Source organism: Meriones unguiculatus, chromosome 3 (assembly GCF_030254825.1).
Source record: "Meriones unguiculatus strain TT.TT164.6M chromosome 3, Bangor_MerUng_6.1, whole genome shotgun sequence".
Lineage (NCBI taxonomy): Eukaryota > Metazoa > Chordata > Mammalia > Rodentia > Muridae > Meriones > Meriones unguiculatus.
In genome coordinates, this window is record NC_083351.1 from 89,542,966 (window position 1) to 89,567,957 (window position 24,992).

Here is a 24,992-nt window from a genome sequence, read left to right on the forward strand (position 1 = left end):
ACCTAGGCACTGGCAGGATGGAGGGCCGGGAGGCCAGGGGAGCCCCAGGGCATTACAGGAAGGTGATCCACCAGGGAAGTCACAGCCCAGGCCATATTCTGTCCTGGCCACATGGCTCACTGTGGCTGTGTGCCCTTCACTGCTTAAGCCAACTTTTTCCTCTGCTTGCTCGTAATTTCTTTCCAGGCCCCCCTTTGAGCCTGGCGCTCTGCTGCTGTGCCCATGGAGTGGCAGTGGGAGGTGCTGCAGCTACTAACTGTAGTATTCAGCATCCCAAATTCTGGAGGGTTCTTTTCCGCTCTCGTGGGTCTGCCTTTTCTGCCCACGTTCCAGATGGAATAGCCTGTGGGGGAAGTGCAGCCTCCTCAACCAGATGGAACCTGAGGCATTGAAAAGCCGGAGGAGCAAGGCCACCTGGGCCTAGCATAGCCTCACCTCATCCCTTACCTCCAGACTCCAATGCTGAGTCTCTGGAGACTCAGTAGTGTGGCCCGTCAAGGCTGGAGACGGCTGTGAGGTCTGCCTGGGGAGGGAGGCTGTGGGTAGCAGTTTGTTCAATTATAAAAAGCAATAGTGATCTAATGGTAAAGAAATGTAGTTGTTATTTTACCTGAGAGTTACTATGTCCATGAAAAGACTGGTGCCAGCGGGGTCTCGCCATAGCGGGAGGGAAGGGAGAGGAAGGGAGGCCATAGATTGTACAAAGGTCAGGCACATGGCAGATGGAGCCCAAGTCCCCGGGATGCATGTCAGAACACAAGGATCCAACAATGAAAGTACTTAACTAGAAAACCAGCACCCTGCCTCATACCGCTCCAGAGGCAAGGCAGCAGCCATCGTGCAGTGTCACTGAGGGATGGTTCAGGGCCCTCCACAAATTCCAAAGACACTCAAGTCTGTATAGAACTGTTACATTTACACTGTCAGACCACACAGCCAGGACACATCCTCGCCCAAGCTTCCTGAGTGGCTGAGGGTCACCTGTACCTCCAGGTCCTTCTACCGCTAGAGCTGGGACCGCAGGCGTGCACCACCACACCTGGTCCACAGTGATGGACTGCATCCCGTACCCTCACTCACACCTAAACCATCTCTGGACTATTGGCATGAGATTGTGAACTGGAAATAGCTGATAACTGTCTTAAGTGGGAAGACAAGAAAAAATTTTGAATGAGGTCAGTGAACACATTTCAGAGTTTACAAAGGCAGTTGGTTGACTCCCTGGGTGTAGAAGCCATGGATACACGGGGCACAGATCTGGGGTTTTCCAGGAGACACACTGGGCTCGTGTGTACACTGTTGTAGGCACCCTCTGCTCACTCACTCACTCACTCACTCATCTCTTCCGTAACCGGGCACACAGCTGAGCCTGTCAGCCCATTCTTCATGTTAACCACTTGACTAACTTGGATGTGAAAGCCTGCCAACAGAGCCAGGCCTTAGGTGCACTTTTTTCCTAATGTCTTGGCTTAACTCACTGAGCCAGGGCTTTACCCCAAGGTTAGCTGCACCGCATAACCTTGGCTGTCACATATGCACAATACCATCTGAATACCATCCCAATGTTCTCATCACTGGGATCCAGGCCACCTGGAAATGGAGGGAATACCCAAAGCAGGTGTGTTACAGGGTGGACGGAACTGTAATTTAGATTTTAGTGGTTTTATTGTGGCAAAATATTCACAGCAGAGAATTCACTGCCTTGGTGTCTTGAGAGCAAACGTCAGTGCTATCTCATCGCTGTGTGACTGCCGCCATCTGTATTCTGAACTTTCTCTTCCCCGACAGACTCCTTTGTACCCATCGGACACTAACCCCATCCCTGCTCTCCCATGGAATCACCAGGCTGTCATGAATCTTTCTGTTCTAAGGATCGTATGTGCATTTTACAATGTTCTTTTGCATCTGGCTGGCTGGTCTAGCTTAGCATAGCAGCTTCCATGTTGTAGCCTGTAAGAATTTATTTTGAATTTATTTTTAAATTAAAAATTTGTATGTATAACTATTATGCATAATGTTGGGCATGAACATGGTGTAAACGTGAGATCAGAGGACAACAAAGTGGTCTGGGTCTCTTCTACCTTTATGTGGGCTCTGGGGCGGTACTCCAGTGGCCAGGCCTGCAGCACCTCTACCTGCTCAACTGTCGTCTCCCCAGCCCTCTTCCTTTGTAAAACCAAGTGGCACTGTTATTTGTATGCAGCACATCTAATCACCAGTCATCGGCCGGAGACACAGGTGTATAGAGCCCACCTGACTGTCCATCTTACGTTCTTCCAGTTAAGTAGCTACAGCTGGATTCTGGATGGAGTAGTAACTCCTTAACCATGCTGTTTCTAGGACCTGTGCACTCGAAAGTTGGCACATGGCCTGGAATAAATGTGAGTCTGGTTTCTGTAAGGAGTTTATTTTGCTTAATTTTGGATTGGGGTTTGTGAAATGGCTTTGTGATAAAAAGACTTCGTGTTCAAATCCAGTATCCAGCTAGGAGCAGGACCATATTCTGGATGGAAAGAGAGGGGGAGAGAGAGAGAGGAAGGGACACTCATCTCTCATCTTTCTCCAACTGCAGTTCTGGGCTCCTTGGCCAAGAAGGGTCCTTGCCAACCACTCAGCATCTGCATACTGAGTGGGCTGGGTCCTAGGGAAGCAGAGTACACATAATCTCTTCTCTTCCTGACTGCTGCGGGACACAAATGTGTGAACACACAGGGAGAAAGAATGGCAGTGTGTACGCTGTTCTTCCCATTCAGAATGGAAAGTACCTCAGCTACTTTGTCAGAGAGAAGTGCGGTCATAATTAAGTTTAGCTTACAGGAAACAACTGAGTGCTCCTATCTACCTGTCCTCTGGACATTCTCCCTTCTTTGGTGACAGAACCCCAGCTTGTCCAGAGGTAAGTCAGAAATGGTCTTTTCCAAGCCAAGTTTTGTGGGACCTGAAGCTTCCACAGGTAGGAGGGGAAGCTTTCTTTCTTTTTTTTTTTTTATGGGGGGGGGGGATAATTAAATAAAAAATTAAGTTCTTTTTATTTAGAGTGAAAAAGCTAAAAAGTCCAGCCCCATCTTCCCGTGGACCCATCACCAGGGATCCAGCAAGCACAGGCTGGTCAGTGTTGCCCTGGCTGCTGCTTGAGAGCCTGAATGAGTAAATGCAAGGGAAAAGCCAGGGCCCTTCACAACTTTCCCACCGTGCTTCTAAGTGACCCTGTAAATGTAGCAATCAAATGGCGTCCTATGAGTGTACTCCTATGTTCTGAGAGTTGAAGCTGACCTGCACTTGGGAAGAGGGTTCTCGTAGCAAATCTACAGGAGGATCACAGCTTGGTGGCTTTCTCTGCTCACACACTGCTTACTTGTATACAGTCTCACTAGACAGCTTACAGACGTGCTCAGCATCCCCATCCACAGCGAGTAGAGGAGGACAGGCTAGTTTTCAGTTCCCAAATCCTGTTTACTCTACATGGGTCACCCAAGAAGCAGATTTTTTTGGGCGTTTGCTGGAGGAGGAAGTAATGACCCTTTTCTGGCCACCTCTGTCCCGCCACCTCAGTGGGTGCCTTACAGCGTTTCTGCACTGAGTAACAAAGGCCTTGCTGGGCAATAGTCCCTACTAAGGGAGGTGCTCACCTGTGTGCTGCAGGGCTCACCTCTCCTGCTGCTGAGCATCCCTCCACCATCACTGGCACCTTTATCAGCTTGGTTGGATAAAGGAGTCAGTAAACCAGGCACGGATGGATGGCTCTCATCATGTAAGACTGGAACGCTCTGGGTGGTATGGACCTTTCCCTTCATAACTCTCATGGATCCCCTCGGCCAGGCTGCACAGCATGCATAGACACAGGTGTGCTCAAGTCAGACAGGGCCTCCAGGGTCGGAGCTTCACCAGACAGATGCCCATGCAAAGTCCACACATTCTGTGCTGCCTGCTAGACCTGAGCTTGCAGCTCCTGAAGGAGCTCTCTGGCCAGTTTTCTTGAGGCTTCATCACAAAGATGATCGGATCTGAACAAGGTCTGGTCAAGAAAGCCAACAATCTCATGGGCTGCAGCATCCGTGTGCACCATCTGCCACCAGGGAAGAAAGGGAAGGTGAAAACCACTATCCAGACAGCCCTCCCCAGTACACGCAGCAGAAGGCTACAGGGGAGGCATGGGTCACTTCTGCCTTGTTTACAAGGTAGTTATCAAAGCACATCTGACTCCAGGGGTCCCTCTCTAGGCCACTAAGGGCCACTTCCTGATGACCAGCCCCACCACACGGGCCCAGGTGGTCTTAGGCTCTCAGGGCCACATACAAGCAGAGTGGAGGCAGCAAGGACTTCTCAGCACTCTGCCACAGCTTTGGGATTGTGTAAGATGAGGAACAAACTGTGTCTGTCACTTTACTTCCTTTGCAAAGGCCACCTGCTTCCACACAAGCAGCCTTAAGCTGACATTCCTGGGCCATCTACCTACAGCACAGCATGCAGAGTAGGTGGTAATTGAACTTTTAACAGCCCTGAGGCATTCTTGCTTGTTGACATCAGTACTTTCTTTCCTCACAGAATTTTGTTGAGATGACAGAGGGAGGTTGAGACTCTGTCATCTGTGCAAGACACTACCTTTTCAATGCAGCAGCATGAAGGAACCCTGAGTTTGGAGGAAGGTATGCTTGTTGTATTGGTTCATACAGCACCTGCAGATTCCCCACCTCAGCTTCCTCTTGTCTCCCCATGCCTTTCCCTAGGGTGACCAGTGGCCCTAGGTTTACCCTAACTTGACTTTGGGCCTTCACTGGCCCACAGCCTAGCCAGCCCTTCATTCCTGGGCCTCCTACCTCTGGCCACCAGTAAAGTGGAACACAGCTAGGGAGAGCTGCAGTCCTAACATCTGCACACCTCGCCATGTTGCCAAAGTTAATGGGGCTTGGGATGGCCTGGCTTCTTCAGGCTTTGGGCTTCCGACCTGTCACTACCCAGATGCACAGTGCTAGACCTTAGAGGCAGCCTCTGTCCTTCCTGGTGCAGCATCAATCCCCAGTGTATGTCTAGACCCTGTGTGGGCACAGCCTGCCTCCCACTCAGGGCCAAGTAGGTAGTCAGTACACAGCCTAACCTTATGTCTTTCCCGGACCTGGAGCCCCACAGAAACGTATGCCCTAGGTGGTTGGGGTGTTGCAGTGTGTTGAAAAAGTTAAGTCACAGTAAATGTGGAAACCTCAGAGCGGATCTCACACTGCTGCCAACCTGATGGGAAGGAAGTTCAAGACAAGAGGAGGTTCACAAAAATGCAGTGAGAGCAGGCAGGATGGAGAAGGCTACAAACATAAACGTGCTCTAAGCACGCCCATCCTAGCACCAGTGAGGGAACAAGGATGTGGCAATGAGGGGCAGAGAAAGAAAAACCCAGAGCAGATGGCTGCTGAGGAATATGGCAATTCAGAAGGCCAAAGCCAGGCAGGGAAGCCCACGAGAGGACCAGGAGCCAGCCAACCCCCAGGCTCACGGCTGGAACGGAGCTGTGCCGGGAAGGAGAGACTGCCAAGGTGGCAGGAGGTCCTAGGGAAGTGGACTGCTGCCTGCTACAGTGCCCACTCAGTTCTGCAGAACCGGCTGCTGAGGCAGAGGGCACACCGCACGCCTGGAAGTAGGTCTGTACCAGCTCTCTGAATTCACATTAAATCTGCACAAAGGCAAAAGTCCTCAGATGGTGATATCCACACTGCTCCTACAGAAGTGCCCTTTTGCAGAAGGCTAACCTGAATGTTGATGACTACTACCATTAACTCGGTTAGAAACCAAAAGCCCAGCTACTGATGCCTGGAGCCATGCCTCCTCTAAAGGAAGGCTGTGTGTCAATGATAGCTGTCAGGGTCTGTAAGGACAGCACCTAAGCCCGAGTGAGCACAACTTGGAGGAACTAGTGTGAGGCCTTCTGTGTACTCTAGGCAGTTGATCTGACCTGGAGTTTCTGTGAGTGGGCAGTGTTAGGTGTAGATTAGCACCATTAATGGGTGCCTGGAATAGACCTGATTAATGGTCCCCTGCAACTCCCTGCTAACTCTACTCAGTGAGGGTGACAGGACTGCAACAGAGCAGGGACCCCGTGGCCCTGAAGGACATGTCCCAGCAGCAGAGCTGACCCTCTGTCCACAGACAATGTGAGCATTTATGAAGAGGTCAGACACACCAATTCCGTAATTGAGAAGCACCTACTGCCAACTCAACACTATCAGATTTGGTCACTGCAGGGATTACACAGTGGAGAGAGCTCCCACTACCCACGCTGTATCCCTATCCCTCAAGCGCACTTTTTATTCTTCCTCCTCGGTGCTCTGTGTCCTCTCCAGGGCACCAACATAGCACACTTTGCCGTCGTGTGTCCTTTGGCTCTTGGCTATGAAGTTTCCTCAGTCATCTTTCTTATGACCTTGACGAGGATTAGGAGTTCTGTGCAATGTCCCTTACCTGGGGTGTCTAATGTTTTTCCTCATGAGGCCTGAGCTATCATTCTGCCGTGATTGTGTTGTTGTGGGGTGTTAATGGTATTGAACAAGCCAATGAGGAGTTAGGTAGATTGTCCACTCAAGCAGGATGATGCACTGAGCGGTGCTGGTGCCTGGGCTGAGGTCCTAGACTGAATAGAGAGGTTAGCTCAGGTGAGTCTACACGTCCATGATGCTCTGTTTATTGAATAAGGAGGCTGTGATCGGCTACACCTCCAGCTCCTGCAACATCCCCACCGTGATGGACTGTACCCTAGAACTGTGAGCCAGAATAAACTACCTTGTTTTTCTCAGAACATTCTATCACATCACCAAGAAAAGAAATCAAAAAGAGAGCACACAAATTCACTGTTATCATGTGATACTGGGTGTGCATGCTAGCCTGACTCCCAGGGAGAAGCTGACAGGTAGAGCGGATGCAACAGGCCTGGCATGGAAGTCGACTGGTAAGCTCATGGCATATGGAGTTCTCCTGTTTCAAGGGGACTATATGTTGCAGTTTGTTTCTGGTGATGGTTCTGCTCTATCCACATTGTGAACGGATTCCCAGTCAGTCTAGTTAACACAGCCATTACTTTGTACACTGTATGCACAACACTTGAAGTGTAGCTGAGGAACTTTTAGGTGGAATCACTGAGTCAGGACTCACTCATAACTGCAATACTGGACCCTTTGTCTAACATCCCCCACATCCAACATGGCAGATGAAGTTACAATGAGGCAACATTTGTATTGGTGACTGCCTCTGTCCCTCATTACCATGTCCTGCTTTGCCATGTTGTTGAAGGCATGTATTCTAGGACCATACTCACTAGCTTTCTTAATATATCCTTACTCTGATCCTAACATGCCCCAATGCAGGACAGGGCAGTCCTCTCCTGCATTTAGCTCCCAAGGCACAGGAGGCTTCTGTCTGATGAATAGAGGGCTCTTGGCAGGAAGGCATCTGCCTCCTGACTTTCCTTCTAGTGTTCTCGTTCATACTGACACCCAGGAGGTGCTCTGGGAACAGCCCTTTCTTGACTGGGTTGCTGGCTGCTGGATGCCTTAATTCTATTTTTTTTTGTTTGTTTGTTTGTTTGTAAAACTTCATCAAGCTATGTATTTTCATAAGGTGCTAATATCTTTTAATTGAGAGTAAAACTTGTGCTTGGCAATGTTGTGGTTCACCTTTTGTTTTCTTTTGAGGCAGTATTGCAAGTAGCACAGGCTGGCCCCAACTCACATGTGGCTGAGGATGACCCTGAATGCCTGGTCCTGTCTCCTCTCATACACTGGGATTCCAGGCCTACACCACCTACATTCACAATGTTGTATGACCATTACTCCACCCATCTCCAGACACTCTGCACAGCTAACCCCGGGGAAGCCTCTGCTCTACTTCTGCCTCTGCGAACCAGATTATTCCAAAGAACTCAAACAGGTGGACTTGCGTCAGTTTCCTTGCAAATGGTTGATTCCACAGTACAAAAAGCTTTCAGGCTTCATCCACGTTTTAACACGTGGCAGAAGGGCCTGGCTTTCCAAGCCCAAAGGGTAATCCATGGTATGTCTGCACAGGCATGCATTATCCAGCCATGCATTCCTTCTTGCTGCTATCACCAGCTGCAAATCGTGGTACACAGATACCTGTTTAAGGCCCTGCCGTCAGTTCTTTGGGGAGGCCTGGGGACAGGATCTCTATGTCCCATAGCAGAGTGAGACTTCGCTTCCTTCAGAGTTGCATCACTCTAGCGGTCTTTACTGGAAACACACCTGAACACCTGAGGATGCCGCTCTAATTCTCATTATTGCTTTACTTGTTCTGCAGCAGCCGCCATCTAGGTGTGCAATGTGGTAACCACAGTGCCATGGGCATCTTCCCAGGTGCTTCTTCCGAACATTTGCACATCTTCCTTGGAGAAGTGTCTATCCTATTCTTATCCTATTCTTTACACTAGAGATGATTTAGTATTGTTATCAGTCATTAGAATTCTGAATGCATTCTGTATATATCACATCCTAACCCTGGTTTTCTCCCCTTCTTGATTCATCCTTGCACTTTGATAGTATCCTCTGATGCACAAGTTTTAAACTTTGATGTAGTCTACCTTCCCTAGCTTTTCCTTTTGTTGTTTTTGGTGTCACAGTCAAACCATCATTGCAAGGTCTTATGTTACAAATGTGACTCACTTCTGACTGATCCCTTTACAAAGCCATCATGCCCTGTGTGCTTCTACAAGAATTTCCAACTAACTGTCACAGTTTATACAACTTGTCCTCCCACAGGCTCATGTGCTTCACATGTCTAGGGCTTCCCAGTTGCTGCTAGGACTACTGAGGAGGCTCTGGGAACTGTAGGACTATCTGAAGGAAGCGGGTCACTGGGGGAGGTCGTTAGGGATGTCATGGGTGATGATCCCCCTGTTTTCTCCACACTCTGGGTAGACAACCAATGCCACAAGTTCTCGCCAACATGATCTGCCTGACCATGGGCCCAGCACCTCTGAGCCAATTGAAAGCAAAATATATAAGTCTTTCCTTGTAGCTGTTTCTCAGATTTTGTAACAGCAACATGAAAACTAGTTTTCTTGAACAGCAAAGGTGTCCTCTGGGTCTGTGCCAGTGGTGGCCTTGCTGACTGACTTCCAGACCCTGGGACAGTATCCCAGGGCAATGCTCTCAAAGGCCTTGACCCTCAAGGAGATAACCAAATTAGATTATCTAATTGACCTAGAGTGTAAATGTGAAGTACGGGTTGGAAAAGAGAGCAACTTACACGGGTGATGGCTTCCCGGGCACTGGCATGGCCTTCTGGGGTCCATAGCAAAAGGCTGAGAAGAAGGCATCTGACGAGCTGTGCACAGATCGGTGGACTGGGACTCTCAGCTGCTTCCTGCAGATCGACAGCTGAGAGGGGGCCACTTCCGAGCAGCATCAGGAGACGGTTGAGCAATTCCTTTAGCGCCACCTGGGTGAGACATTACAAAGGACTCAGGACATGAATGACTCTGGGACTTACTTGATGCTTTGAAGCAGGGGAAGAGCAACAGCCAGGTACATGCTCAGCTAGTTCACACACAGCTCCACATGGACCCAAATGGGTGTAATGGAAATTTCGTGACTTTCTTTCATCTTGCCCACCAAGCAGCCAGGGCGCCATGCCAGGACCTGGCCTTTCTTTTCTATGAAAGGAAATGAAGGCAAGCCCTCAGCAGAATGTCGTTAGAATTTTCTTATTGTAGGAAAAACAAAAGGCCCCTTGAAGACCCTCACCATCAGCCACAATCAATCAGAAACACAGGCCCCACTGGGCAGTGCTGATAAGAATGCAGGGCTGCTCCTGCCTGGGCCATCTGAGAGATGCACAGGCCACACACACACAAACTCATTTGTTTTGTTGAAGACACTGGGACAGTTGTTCGTACATGTTCACAGCTTAAGCAGAGGTCACAAGTCTGTGGAATCCACATAATAACAGTAATTGTTCTAAGTCCGTGGGTTGTTTTTGCATAAAAAATATTTATTTCATGCTGAGACTCCTGCTCGCTAAAGTAACAGCCTACGCTGCAGCTCACAGACCAAGGTAGAAGCCAGGACTTCAGTGGCATAACAGCAAAGCCCATCACATCAATGTCCCAGCCTGCCAAAATGCTCCTTGGGTCTGTTCTGAGGATCCCCACAGCTGATTTTGTGGGTCTCTGGGAGGTACTTCTCCCCTGCAATTTCAGGTCCCATCCAGTGCCACTGGTCACAGATAGCAGCACGCTAGGAGTGCCTTGTGACTCACCTGGCCACAAGGGTGACCATGAAAAAGGAAACATGGCACTCTTCCCCTGAGGGAAGCAGTATTCCCAGGCTATGTACCACCTCAGCTGATGACATCTCAAGAGGTCTACAAACTCCGAGGAATCTGGAAAGCCTCATCTCTCTCCTCTCATTGACCTATATACCCCGTACTCAATCCTGTTTTGTCCTGACTTCCTCTCCTGTGCCTCCTGTGTCTAGAAGCTTCTTTAAGGGAGATGCATGTTCTCTAAAGTAAAAGATAAGCCTTTTTTCCTTAAAGTATTTTCATTCTACATTATAAAAATTTACTTTTGCTTACTATGGAAAACATGAAGAATAAACAATGGTCAAACAACCTACCACTCCAATCTGAAGGAGCCCCAAGCAACCGTGTGCTTCACGCACTGGGAGTACTGTTTACTGCTCCTCTCCCACACTTGCAGTGTGTGCCATGAGCAGTCTACATGCCTACACACTATCTGCCAATGGGACTCTTCCTGGCAGCTAGGATACAGCACCACTGACGGTACACTGAGCTTCTGAAAGCTCAGGCCATTTCAGCTCCTACAGCTATAAACTGTGCTTGGATGTCCACCATGTACAAGCAGCACTGTGTGCATCTCTGCCTCTCCGGGAAGATTCATACAAGTGAGAGGATAGTGTTTGAAGGGTTTAGGGCCCTGGCCAAGTCAGACTATATAAAATACAGCCTCAAAAAAAAAAAAAAATTGCGATCCAATTCAGTTAGCCAAAGCAGATGAACACAGCTGGCAGAGGTGTGACCCAGGGAGCACAGGTAAGCTTTTTACCTCACATTTCTGTACCCTAAGGATAGCCAGCAAAGAAAAGTGCAGTGAAGCGACCAGCCATGACTTACTGCCTTTAAGGCAAAGGCACAAATGTCAGCAAAGTCCAGTGTCCAACTTTGTCCATGTACCGTGACACAGTTCAACCTGTATTCAAGTTCCTCACAAGCCCAGCTCCACAAAATATCTGCCGTAGTCCTTCGGAAGCACCTCTGGCCAGGCACCAAGGCATCAGCTTGGAAAGCTCCGGCTCTAGGACCAGGCAGTGGCTGCCTCTGAGTCATACCCAACTGCTCCAAATGTGGTAACCTGCTTTTATTCCATTGTCTAATCACCCCAAGTATGGCTGAGACTAAATCCAAGAGCACTAGTAGGAAACAGCCAGTGAGGAACTGTCTAGGAACTAAATCCATTTTAAAAAGAACAAAATTTGTGTGTGCGTATGTACTCGTGTGTGGCCATGTGATCAGAGGCAACTTTGGGAGTTAGTTCTTGCCTTCTGTGATGTGCCCTCAGAAGCAAACTCCAGCTGCCAGGCTTGATGGCTGCTGTGTCTACTCACTAAGTCATCTTGCTGGCTCCTATAAATTAAATCTTACGAACACTACTCTGTATTTCAAAAGTCAGTGTCTTTTAGTATCTATGATCCATATGAATCAACACACATCTACCAATTCAGTTTATGAGGAATCTAACGCAAAACAAAATGAAGGGGCTTTAAAAATGACAAGTGCCTCATGCACCTCAGTCGTTCCTACTAAATATAAAATGAATGAACTAGGATTGTCCTGAATCAGTTAAATGAAATAAAAATTAAAAATATGTATCACATTAATTTATCTTGTGTACGGGTGCATGTGTGACCACAAGTGGGAAGTCAGAGGGTAACTTTGGGCCATCGGCTCTGTAGATGCTGGGGTCAAAGTCTGGTCTTCAGACTTAATAGAAAGTCTGCCATTATGTGCTGAGCCGTCTCACCAGCCCAAATACGACACTTCAAAGGGAAGAAAGTTTTCTTTTGAATCAGGCAGAGATCTTCAAATGCATATGTAGATAGTAGCTTCTTTAAAATGTTTCATTCTAATCCAATATTATCCTTAAATATCAACTTTTTTAAATACCAAGGCTCATAGTCACTGTGCTATGGAAGCCTTTAAGCCAATGGTTCTCAACTTTCCTAATGCTACGACCCTTTAATACAGTTCCCCATGTTATGGTGACCACTGACTATAAAATTCATTGCTACTTCATAACTGTAATGTTGTTACTGTTATGAATAGTAATATAAATAACTGGGTTTTCTGATGGTCTTAGATGATCCCTGTGCAAGTCAGGTGACCCTCAGGTTAAGAACTGCTGCTTCAGACAAATGAAACATAAGACTGCATTAGCCGCTGATTTTGAAACAAACAGGAGCACTGTCTACACTCGCTGAAACCTGTTCCTTTTAATTACTAAAGTCAGCAAAAACCACTGGAAACTGGGGTTGGTTTCTCTTCCTCCTCCTCCTTCTTGCTTTAATTTCATGGGCATTGGTGTTTTACCTGCATGTATGACTATGCGAGGATGTCAGATCCTCTGGAACTAGACTTACAGTTATAAGCTGTCATGTGGATGCTGAGAATTGAACCCGGGTCCTCTGAAAGAATAGTCAGTACTCTTAACCACTGAGCCATTTCTTCAGCCCAAGACTGTTGCAAAGCTTTAATCAAAGCATGATTTCCTGAAATAACTACATTCTACATAACCAAAATTATCTTTGCCATATACAGCTACCCAGTCCTGTGTGTAGCCAGCCTGTTATTTAGTTGACCTAAGTGGTCAAGTCATGTGATTACCTCAATATGAATGAGCCTGGCTGGTGCAGGAAAGTGGTGAGATGGAAGCAGCCTAGCCAGGCTGCTGGTGGGTGAGAGAAGACACTGGCTCAGGAGCCAGTCTCTGCATTGGGACAGTGCTCCTCTGAGCAGCTGTCACCCCTGGAGGGCATCTCCTAGAGCACAGAGCCCTGGGGTGAGGCAGGAGGTGTAAATGAGGACAGCTGAGGCCACTAGGCTGAATGGATCAAAGAACCCTGAAGACCGAAGGCCCATAACATGATCAGCCTGATGGCTGGGGCAGCCTCTTGTCTTAGGTCTCTGAGGAGAAAGAAGAAAGTCACAGGCAAGCTTAGCCCAAGTGGCTGTGCACACATTCTGAGCACACCTGACCAAGTACTCTGAGCCTGGGTGTCTGCGGGGTCAAGTAAGCGTAAGCCCAGTCAAGACCCCCTTCTGTAGGTGCTCTCCACTCCCTGAGGCTAGCCTTCAGCACACAGTAGGGCCTACACCCACCATGCTCCGCTCTCTCTGCTGACTCCCATCCTGTGGACTGTAATAGAAGACCAAGAGCCACAGCAGGCCTGCAGGGGGCTCAGCTTCCTTCCTCAGCAACTGTTCCATGGCCAGATCAACCCATCCTCCAAAGTGAACAAACAAAAACCAGCTCTCAAAGGGACCTCGCTGGGACCTGGAACAGAGGACACACACATATGGCAGCTGGCGACCTGGACCCTTCTTCCTTCAAAACAACTTTAATGTTTACAAACTGGTAGTTTAAATTGTACTTTCCCACTAAATACTCTCAGATCAACAAATTGGATTCAGGATACCTGTCTCTCACCCTAAGCCCATCACAGGACAACCGAAAGACCCTCCCAAGCCCTCATGCTGAGGACTTATAGGAACCTTACAGAATTCTAGAGAGAGATTTTGGGGTGGTGGGCTTGTGAAGCGTAGTGAGACCCTGCAACTTGCTACCCAGGTGGTTCCAAGTTAAGGAGAAAGAGGCTAGGTAAGGCCAGAGAATGCTGCTGGCCTCTGGGACACAGCAGAACCTTTCTGACAAGCACTTCTGGTCTGTCTGCCCCCCACCCCCACCCCATCATCATCATCAGGACACTCAGGCAAGGAAGTCAAAGGTTTTTTCCAAGTTATCCTGTCATCCTCCTAGAAACTGGCAGTGGTAATGTGTATTAGAGGGTAGAATCTGTTCCATCAGTGTAGCCCTGAGCAAGACAACACTGCCCCAGGATACAAAGGGCAGAATAGGCTACGGCCCCTCATAGGAACCTTCATCTAGACAGGAGCATCATGGCCTTTGCAGTGTCTGCCTACACTGGGCCTGTGGGAGTCCCCAGCTGTATGCATGGTTCTTGCCTTCTAGTCACTGCTATCTAATACCTCCCCTTTGATGTTTTTAGATCAAGTTTGAAGGACAATGAAGGAAAAGGAAGGCCGGTGCTACCTCAGCCTTAATCCCTATTGGAGGAAAGCAGCTCATCACTGCACAGAGCTGAAGGGCAGGGGCTCCCCAGTCTTTCTCACAGACCTTATCAGCAAGTATCCCAAGCAGCCAACCCACAGCTCACAGCACCTGCCAGGCCTGGCCTTTCCCTCTCCTCTTCCGGGTGGGGGGTGGGAAAGAGTCTTACATCTGCTTCAAACCCTTCCCTGAAGGCAGACCCCAAGGCCCATAGTCAGCACAGGCACTGACATTCAGTGGCCTCACCTAAACACCAGCTTTATGTCTGAGCTGTTTTAGGAATTCAGCTGGGATGAGTGTTTGATGGTCAAAGCCCATCAGACATACATGGGCACAGCAGCACCGACATGCTGGGCAGTCTCAGAAGACCAGAGTGTCTTTGGGGGAAGAATGACAAGAGGCTCTTGGGCCAACAAACAATGTGCTGCCATTTATCCTCTGAACACGGGCAAGCTCAGAGGAGCTTGACATATTATAAAGATGGTGGCAAGGCTGCACAGGAATGCTTTGGGGGAACAGCACCTAGAGGAGGGCCTCTCCATGCTGCATGCACACTAACTGATTCTAATATAAGTCTACTAGCTTTGGAGACATAGTTATTTACTTATTTATTTTTAGATTTGTGTGTGTGCCTGTTGTATATGCTTGGGCATGTAAGTGGCCACAGAAAGGGGAATCAGAACCTCTGGTAGTGGAGTTACAGGGGGTTGTAAGCCACCTAATGTGGGAGCAAGGAACCAACCCTGAGTCCTCCCTAAGAACAGCAAGTGTTCTGAATCATTGAGTCATCTCTCCAGCCCCTGGAGAGAGAGATTAAGGGGGGGAGGGATGGGATGTAAAAAACTGAAGAGTGGATGGCATACAAACAGTTAACATTTCCTCCAAGTGACCAGGAGCAGTCAGTCTCCTTCCTAGGGGGCCAGAGACTCAACATTCGGGCATTGTTCCTTTTTGCAGTCTCTCTCCTTTGCACATTTCAAACTGTAAGTGCAGTCCTTACAGGACCTGACTCTGCAGACACATTTGCAATGCTGGCTACCCCTGTGACCCAAAGCCATCCTGCAGCCCCACACACCCTCCATTTCTCACCTAGTGACAGTGAGTATGTGTACTTGTTTGTCTGAGGGTCCAGCAAAGTCTTCAGCTACCAACCTGCTCAAAGGGAGATCAGGGAGACCCCCTGTGAAAGGGCCAGGCATAATCAGGGCTTGCTCACCCATGAGTACTGTCTTCAATTGCTTCTCTGAGGAGTTGGGAAATGTGCAGCAGAGGCTGGAGCCGATGTCCCTGTGGGATAGCTGTGGGTGGAGAAAAGTCAGAGAGGGGCCTGAAGGAAAGCCAAACCCATGGGGAGACGCCTGCAGCTCAGACTGGAAGCATTGTGCAGAAAGAAATGCACCCACCCCCGCCATTCACAGAACCCACGTCATCCTTCTCTCAGCCAGGATCTGTCTCTGAGTCAAACTTCAAAGTTTCTTTTGTTGTCTTGTTTGTTTCATGCAGGGTGTTACAATTATAGCCCAGGCTGCCTTTAACTCACTCTGTAGCCTAGACTGGCTTTGAACTTACTATTTGCCTGCCTCTGCCTTCCAGGAGCCAGCATTACAGCCCTGCACCATGCCTGGTTTCACATACCTTTCACGGGTTGTATAAAGGTTAGTGGAAAACTCCTTCCAGTCCCTGAGGGCTTGGCCTGCCTTCCTGCACACGCCCTGTGCTTTTTTCTCTTTACCATGTTCTAGTTTCATCTCAAACTTGTGACATCAAAACACAAAGGGACCATACTGAATATATCAGCAGGGACAAGCAATGGACAGCTCAACTATTTTTCCGGAGTGTGATCAGGCCAGGGTGTTTCAGTTTTACAGTACAAGCCAGGGAGAAAGCACACAGAACAGTGCAAATGAAAGTAGTCGTTAGAGTGTCTGACCTGCCCTTAAGCATCTGACCTGTATGTATCCATAGTTATCATCAATCACACGACAACACCAGAGGTGGAGGGGCCACCACTGTTCTTCCAAAATGCAGACCTGGGGGACACAGTGGCTGCTCTCTCAGGCCTGTGACTTAACTTCTGAAGGAAAATAGCATGTCCCCCCTTACTAGTCACTTAGACACTAATTTTCTTCTCCTATGGCCCCTAAAGGTCACCACTTGGCAGTGACGGTTTTGTTTTACGCCCTCAGGACTGCACCACATGAAGTACAGTTCAGATGAGCAGATGCTTACATTCCTAAAATAACCAACTTTCCCTCAAAGCAACAGGTATAAAAACTGTTGTCCAGATCAACACAGAGATTCTAGGTTTTTGCTGAAGGTCACTTGTTGACTTTGCGGGATGGAAAGGCAGACAGCCCAAGTTCACGCTGTGGCCATGACTGAATTGTGCACCAGTGTCCTTTGAGATGCCCAGACTGCTTCCTAGCAGGTCTGCCCCCAGTCTTCCACAATGGGCCCAGGGTAGTTGTAGTCCTTACTTCTCTATTCTGCTAATAAAATTTTCCTAATCTATCCCCAATGGATGAAAAGTAAAAAATAAAATTAGGGCATGACTGCTCCTTAGGTATTCTAGAGGAGAAGGTTTAAAAGCCACTTCCCTCTGAGGCCCCTGTGCTCACCAGACCTCAGCTCTGTCTGAGAGGGCTTTGTGGTGTAACCCATCTTAGGCAAGAACCTCTATCTTATAGAAAAAGGAAAAGGCATTTAGACTTTGCAAATGCTTTGGAACTCTGGCTAGTCTAATTACCTCAAACAGATCTGACTCAAGCCAGAAAGAAGCCACAGCGTCCACAGCAGGGAAACATGAGCCCTCCTCCATTCCTCCTCTTCCTGTCACAGGCCTTGTCTACAGACTGTCAGCGTCAGAGGGAAAAGGCTCCTTTAAGCTCATAGCTGAGACATTCCCTAAACATGAGCTCATAGACACAGCCACAGATCAACACCATTAGATTACAGACGTGGCCTAGGAAAGCAGACTGGCAGATGAATCAGAAGAATTTGGGGTCTAAAAATGGAATTTTACTGAATCTTCAAAATCTTCTTGGCTTAAAAAAAATTTTTTTTGCCCTAAACTTCCATGGCCTCATCCTTCACTTTATCCTTTCTTCTGTGACAAGGCTGCATAGAGCAAGGGAGGAGAACAAACAGGGCAGTGTCCTGCTCTGACTCAGCCTGTCCCTGGCAGCCTCAGTGAAGCTGTTATCACAGGCTGACTGACTCTCCAAGTAGTTGTGCCGTCTCCTCTTTCTCACACCTGGGAAGCAAAGCAGGTTCTCAGGTAAGACTCCACACAAATGGAACCCCAAGAGCTTGAATGGATAAGCACACTGTTTTTCTAGGAGGAAGAGGCCATCGTTCTCCATGCCCACCCACAGGCCAAGGGACCTCAGCTCACCTTCAGGGTGCTGGGACAGCGCTGCAGTAAGAGATGGAGCACCGTAAGGAAAGTAGGTCTTGAGGGCAAACTTCAGCTAGAAGAGTCAAAACAGAAGTGGCATGAATGCTGGGACAGGGAGGCAGTGCCTGCCTCAGCCCTAGTGACCCAGGCAGAGTATATCCTCAAACATCTTAATAAACACGCTGCCAATAATCTCATAAATAGCAGAAAACCCAGTCATCTTCTTTAAAAGTCATTTTCTGAACTTAGGGAAATCACATTCTCATCTTGCCATCTGTACTGAGTTTCCCCTCACACAAGGCCAACCACAAACATTATCATCTGCTTCAGAGAGGGCTGCTAAACACTCGTGGGACTCAGGGACTCAGCATGGAGTTCATGACAATGAAAGTCTTTAACAAGCAGCTCTTACGCTGAGAGCACAAGGCTGTACTTACTTACTGATATCTGCCAGAGGCAGAAACTAACAAAGTGAAGTCTACAACACATGAGGTACACAGCTTGCTAATCCTGCGTGAGTTATGTGAATCCACCCAAGACGTGAATACCCCATCATGACACAGATTACTGCCACCACCCTGGAGAGGTCTCTGTGACTCAAAGTCAACAGACCCCTACCCTGGCAACCAGAATTTTTTATTTCAACAATAATTGTGTCTCTTATCCCCACATTTCCTAGACAGACACACTGAGTGTACACACTTCTGTATCTGGTCTTTGTGGTCTTGAGCCTCATCTGAGTCTGCATGCACAGTTACATTTTTGCACTACTCAGAAGCCATGAATACACCAGGACTTGCCTGTACACTCCTGAAAAATGCATGCTTCCTGTCTGAGGTTATTAGAATTAAAGCTGCTACTGGCATTCATGTCTGCCTTTGTGGACAGGTCCTACTATTTCCTAGAGTAAGTACAGCGGAAGAGGTAACTTTGCAAGGCCAACAGTTTTCCATTCCCACCACCACGGGATGAAAATTACTTGCCAACACTGGTGTTCTGGAACTGATTTTAGTTGATCTGCTTGCTATGAAACTTTCTTTTCACACATGCTTGCTTCTGAGCTTGCTCTGTATGGCAGGTGATGCTAAGCCCTGTTCATATGCTCAGTACTAATTTGAATAACTTTCTGAAGAGTGTACCCATTAAAACCTGGCTGTTGTTTCCTATGAGGGTGTAAGAACAGAATTCTAGTATAAATTCTATAGTATAGTGTTCTAGTACGAACACTGCATACATTTCCTCCCAGCTGCTGGACAACCTGTTCATCTTCAAAGGCATTTACCACAGAACAGACACTACATCTTAATGAACTTCAATTTATCCATATTTTTAAATGGTTTTTTGTTTGTTTGTTTGTTTTTTGACATTGTCTCTAGAAAATATTTGATTATCTAATGCTTAAAAAACAAAAAAGATCTTTATAGTTTCTGCTGAAAGCTACGGTTCATCTCAGAACTTCACCTGTGTGCTTTCTGAGGCAGTCTGAGGTAAAACCCTCAACCCACCCCAATGGGCTGTTTTGACACCTCCCTCACTATGCTGCCTGGAGTCCTTGACAAAGCTTCAGTACACGGGTCTGTATACAGACTGGGTTCTGTCTGTCCTGGCAACCTTTCACTGCTTAATTATTCTTAGTATGAGTCCTCTAACTTTGTTTTCTGGCTTTTGGAGGTCCTTTGTATGTCCAGCCAAGTCTGATAATCAGCCTGTACTGTACATTTACTGCATAGTTTGCTACAGTGGCCAAGGTCTTTCATAAAAGGGGACTGATTCGAAGCCTTGCAGAGGGGTCACTACTTACCTGAGAGGAACTTAGGAGCAGGAAGGCAGGCCAGGGGAGCAGACCTGAAGGCTCCTGCATACGGCTACTGTTATATCTGAGGCTGCTTTCATCATCTCAGCAAACTTGCTTCCAGGCATTTTTTTTTTTCCATCAGTTTTGCTCCATGCATACTTAATCCACATGTTGTGACTTGATATCTCCTGATGTGCTGATATTCTGTCACTGTGAACACCTCTGTCTAATCCTGTCATGGACACTGTCTTCTCTACTCCTTTCTGTCCAGGAGCTCTCCCCCCTGTCACTTACAGCCTCTCTCTTTAGAATGGCTGTCTGGAAGCAACACATGCCTGGTCTTGTTTCAAATATAATCAGATATACCTGCCTTTACTCGATGATTTGATTTTTGTAATGAACATCCCTTTAATGTGTTGGGATTGGATCTGTCTTTTGACGTGGTTTTTATTTGTCCCGTCTGCTTCTTTCCTTCATTGGACATCCAGCAGAGCTCTGTTTCTGGGGCCAATTTGAGTTGTGGAGCAGCGGCCTGCTGTCCCAGAGGTCTCAGTGAGAAGTGGGTATAGTTCCCATGCTGAGGCCCTTCCTGCTCTTGTCAACTTTGTTAGACTCTTAACAATATTCTGTCCCATGTAATGACTTCATCTTTGGAAGACTCATCACAGTACTGTCTGTCCATGTTTAACTGGTGGAGCCCACCTTGACTTGTGGCTGCCTGTACTCCAGCCACTGCACAAGCTTAGAACATGAGTTCAGGTTCATGCCTACTGCTGTGCAGGGCACACTGGCAGTGCTGTTCCATGGCACCCACATGGAACTGGTGAGAGGAAAGAATAGAGGGGAAAGACACAGGCACAACAAATACCCTGACAATGAGATGTGAGTGGGTTAAAAGAGCACCATGACAAGCCTGTGAGACTGAATTCTGCACCCCATAAGCAGGCACTTGTACTTGTTCCCCCATAAATGTTCAACACAGCATGTTTGTAACAGACAGCAAATACACAAATAGCCCAAACACCACAAACTAGAAAATGACTATATAGTGGTACATTTGTGCAGTGCACTATAGCATCTGTGGCCTAACACCATCTTATAAAAGCATCAGGTGGAGAAGCTAGGCTCAGGGATCATATTGCTGCCCCTCTGTATATCACAAAAAGGGAGACTTGACCCCAACCAAACCATTTTGCTGTCCCATCTAGCTAATCAAAGTATTTTGGAAAAGAAAAGGAATGATGAATGCAAAAGTCAGCATGGGTTCACTGGCTAGAGGAGGCAGGGAGGCAGGCAGGGGAGGAGCACACAGGAGCCAGCCCCACCAGTGGTCCAGGTATTGTCTGAAGGTAGCTTTGCTGACACTTACTTTGCTATCAGTAACTGAAGCAAAAGAGAGAGGTCAGTCAGCACAGACTAAGCAGAACAGGACTGTGTATATCAGGACTACAATTAGTCACAGTCTATGCACTTAAGGAGCCAGGGTTAGTGCAGGCATCAGTTAAGGTGGCCTGTCAGGAGAAGCACCAGGAAGAGAAAATAAATCATCATGTGGATTTGAAAGCTTTGCAAGGTCAGGAGACTGCTACTCCCCTCTGTGGAGCCAAAGGCAAGCGATACTCGTTTGTTCTTAGATTCCTACCTTGCCTCAAACCAAGGCCTAGTTTTGTATCCCTCTCACCCCTAGACACGTGGCCAGCAGGCACTACTTTAAAACAAAGACACTAACTCCAGGCCAAATCGACAGTACCAAGGCCAGCAAAGACTCAGGGCAAATCCAGAACACTCAAGTCAAGCTAAGGAAAAAACTTTCTCTTGTCTTCTGCCCCAACTTAGGCATCCTGGGAATCTAAGAGCAAGGTTTGCTGGGGGCCATTTCCTCCTGGGGATACCAACAGTGTGTAAGAGTACAGCACACATTTATAACTATGTGGAACAGTGTATACCAGCCAGTGCCTTTCTGCTGAGGTCTCCTCAAAAATTTAAGGCTGGGTATGATCAATCTAGTTAACTTCCCCAGGGAAAGAGAGATGGCAAGAATAAACCATACAGGTTTGTGGTTGCCTTAGGCCCTGGTTTGAAGCAAGGTAGGAATCTAAGAACAAACAAGAGTACTGCTTGCCTTTGGCTCCACACAGGGGAGCAGCAGTCTCCTGACCTTGCAAAGCCTCCATATCCACATGTGATGAGTTATTTTCTCTTTAGGATTTTAGTGGGTTGAGCACCCTAAGTCAAACTGCAGACAGCATCATAGGAGACTGGGCCATTCTTCACAGGACAGATGTCTAGAACCAATACCACTCTGAGCAGGCAAAGCACCACGTAAGCATTATCCCTGTGGCCCCTGGTTACAACAGCCAAAGCTGTCAGACAGGACAAGCTCCTGCTTCAAACAGTCATTTTAATTGGCTGGTAGCCCTCACACCTGCTACCCAACCTCTACTGATGGGAGCCTAGAGTGCTCTGTTCTACTGATGGCATCTAACCTCCACTAGTTATTCAAATCCTTCCCTTTCTCCACCTCCTTTCTCTCAAGGGGCTCTCGAGGGAATAAAGAAAGTGATCACTGGCAGTTCCTATATAACATCCTAGGCAGACTTCATAATGTCTCTTGCTGGCCACAGGGCCAGCTGAAGATAAAGGGCGAGCACAGAGGGCTAAAGAAGATCCCTGTCTAGAGAGAGAGCCAATATGAAGACACACTCAAGACACAGCCGTGGTTCTGGGCACAGGGCACAGGGCATGGGAAGGACAGACAAAATCTTTAGTTATTTTCAGTTAAAATGTTTCAATTCTGCAGGAGTGGTCCTTTGGAAGCTTTCTTTGTGAATAAGACTCCACCAACATTTCTGAAAACAAGGCTGGGAGTGTAGCCAGTGTCAGAGCCTAGGACGCGTGAGGCTGTGGGTGGTCTCCAACACCAGAAAAACACAATTTCCCAGAATAAAGATGCTTTCAGCTCATTACCAAATGCCATAGCGGCGGCAGCCTCCCTCCCTCTGAAGTGACTAAGCAGCATTCGTGGAGTAATGTACCTGCTTGTTTTCTTTTTCCAGAGCTTCTGCCAAGCACAATGTGAATACCTGCAGAGCAGCTAGAACTTCTGGGGCTCCATCAGTCTCCAGCAGCACAGACCTGAACAAAGCAACGTGAGACAACAACACACTGCTGTCCCACACACACTGCCACCCATGCCAACGCTGGAGCCAAGTCTCCGTTCATCCGGCTGCAGCTCCCAGTGAGGGCGGGAGGAAGCAGCCAACCTTCAAGCCTTTCTTGCGCGGCCTTCTCACGGGCTTGCTATCATTTTCAAGCACCTTGGTGTTCATAGCCCAGCGTCAGCAGCAGGCACTCTGCTTTCACCAGCTAGGACGGCGCTGCTAGAGAGTGGCACACCCAGTCAGAATCACCACAATGTGACTGGGAAAGCAATAGACTTGGTTTGGTTTCTATGCCTTTTCATACAATTAACTTTTCTTTTTGTTTAAGGGAGAAAAAATTCAAACTTGATTAGCCTTAAACAAAAACACTAGTCTGTCTTTTGACCTGCCATTTAAGGTAAAGTTGGTATGTTTTAAGAGCAATGCAAATGGTGAGGTATTGGTTGTAAAAATTCCTTTTCTATATTCAGATGTGGTGGCGCACACCATTAATCCCAGCATTCGGGAGGCACAGGCAGGTGGATCTCTGAGTTCAAGGTCAGCCTGGTCTGCAGAGTTGAGTTCCAGGACAGCCACAGCTACACATAAGCCCTGACTTGGAAAAAAAAAATCCTTCCCTAGGGCTGGAGATAAGGCTCAGTGGTCAAGAGCACATGATGCTTTTCCAAAGGATTTGAATTCAGTTGCCAGCAACCATATCTGGAGTTCACAATCCAAATAATTCCTGCTCCTGGGGATCCAATGCCTCTGACCTCTTCAGGAAGCTGTACTCATCTGCACATAACTACACAAACAGACATACCTACACATAATTTAAATAGACACATACATATTTAAAATAATTCCTTTTCTGCAGCCCAACATTTTTCCTGGAGCCCATCCCTCCACGGCTGTGAGAGGCGGGTGGTTTGAGGCAGGTCCAGCCCTGATCTTCCCACACTCACATGGAGCTAGAGGCCTGAGTCTCTCTTTAGTACTGCGCAGTTGCAACCCCCATGAACTTTGGAGAGAGTAAATGGTGTGCCACAGTCCTTGTTGCTGGTCTTCTAAAGCCAGCGCAAGTTCCCAAGAACCACCATGCCATTAAAATGTGGGCTTAGTCTGCCTTTCAGAGGGCTCTGTTCAGAGTATCTTTGTGTTTCTTGGCTTTCTTTAGGGTCTGTGACAAAGCCTAGTCAGCCCCCATGTGGTGAAGGGATGTACCGCTGGCTTTACTTGTTACTGGGGAAAACCCCGCATGGACAGTCCACATCAGTACCTCCTTCAAGCCCACTTCTCTATCATCATTTGAGTATAAAAAGGTTAAAGAATATCACTTCATTCCTAATACTGCCTTTTCAATGCACACTGACTTCTGTGTTTTCACCGTTAACTACCTAGGAGCGCAAGCCTCTAATTTCCCACACTAGCCAGAGACTACTGCAAGGATTTTTATTTGCACTTGGAAGCTGAGCATTTCCAGATCAACTGCTCCCAAAGACAGTATATTTACCTGAACATTTCATCAACAATTCTGAAGATGGCAGGGTGGCAGGCTGCTTGAGGCTATAAAAGGAAAAGCCTATGAGACAGTGAAATACAACAGGCATCTATCAATAGCAACTATGGATTAATAGGCAAACAGGTCTATGGCTGCTCGAGAAAAGTGGCACATTCCTTTAGGTAAAACAAGGAGTACTCTCAGTGCAGAGAAAAACCCCCACACAAAATGCCAGCAGTGGTTTTCTTTGGGCATGGGCTTTGGGGAAACTTTATTTACTTATTTTGTATTCCTGTTATATCCCGTGTTTTTGTTTTTGTTTTTTTAATATGAGTAGAAAAAAAAGAAGTATGTTTCAAGAGTAGTTAAAAACCACTTCATGACCACAGACCAAAGGATCTGCCTTAGGATTTCCTCAGCTGACCTTGAGGTACCTCAGCAGAATGCGCTATCTGTTGTCCTCTCACTCCCCACCTTACCCCCACCCTGACCCCATATTTGGTAAGGAGCACCTAAGAAACAGGTGGCCACCACTCTCCTTGACATTCAGCACTGGGTACATTTTGCAGTTAATGGGAAGTACAGCCACATGGCACTTAGTGAGAGCTGTCTGTCTATTCCTAGAGTAGCCTGCTGTTGGCGTTTGATGGGTTCAGTCAAAAGAAGCTGGCTTCTTCGGGCCTAAGAAGAGCTCCGAGGGGCCATAACAGCTTCCATGTATTTTTAATCAGAGCTTAAAACTTGAGTTTGTGATATATATTTTTTAAAACCTATTTGCATTACAAAACATATTTCAC

The 24,992-nt window shown here is 47.6% G+C and overlaps 1 protein-coding gene across 6 annotated transcripts in view; it reads right to left on the bottom strand.

The window, feature by feature from the left end:
• Positions 1-1,646: 1,646 nt before the first annotated feature.
• The window catches only part of Fancc (FA complementation group C), a 145,685-nt gene continuing 122,339 nt past the window's right edge, over positions 1,647-24,992 (bottom strand). For 5 of the 6 annotated variants that reach the window (XM_060380332.1, XM_060380330.1, XM_060380329.1 and 2 more), the window contains 7 exons: positions 24,208-24,260; positions 22,590-22,689; positions 17,757-17,832; positions 15,579-15,660; positions 13,393-13,567; positions 9,244-9,435; positions 1,647-4,066 (listed from right to left, as the gene is read on the bottom strand). In XM_060380332.1, coding sequence (XP_060236315.1) covers positions 3,929-4,066; positions 9,244-9,435; positions 13,393-13,567; positions 15,579-15,660; positions 17,757-17,832; positions 22,590-22,689; positions 24,208-24,260 — 816 coding nt within the window. In that variant the 3' untranslated portion in view covers positions 1,647-3,928. The remainder of the gene's footprint in view (positions 4,067-9,243; positions 9,436-13,392; positions 13,568-15,578; positions 15,661-17,756; positions 17,833-22,589; positions 22,690-24,207; positions 24,261-24,992) is intronic. The other variant, XM_060380328.1, reaches the window with a different exon arrangement.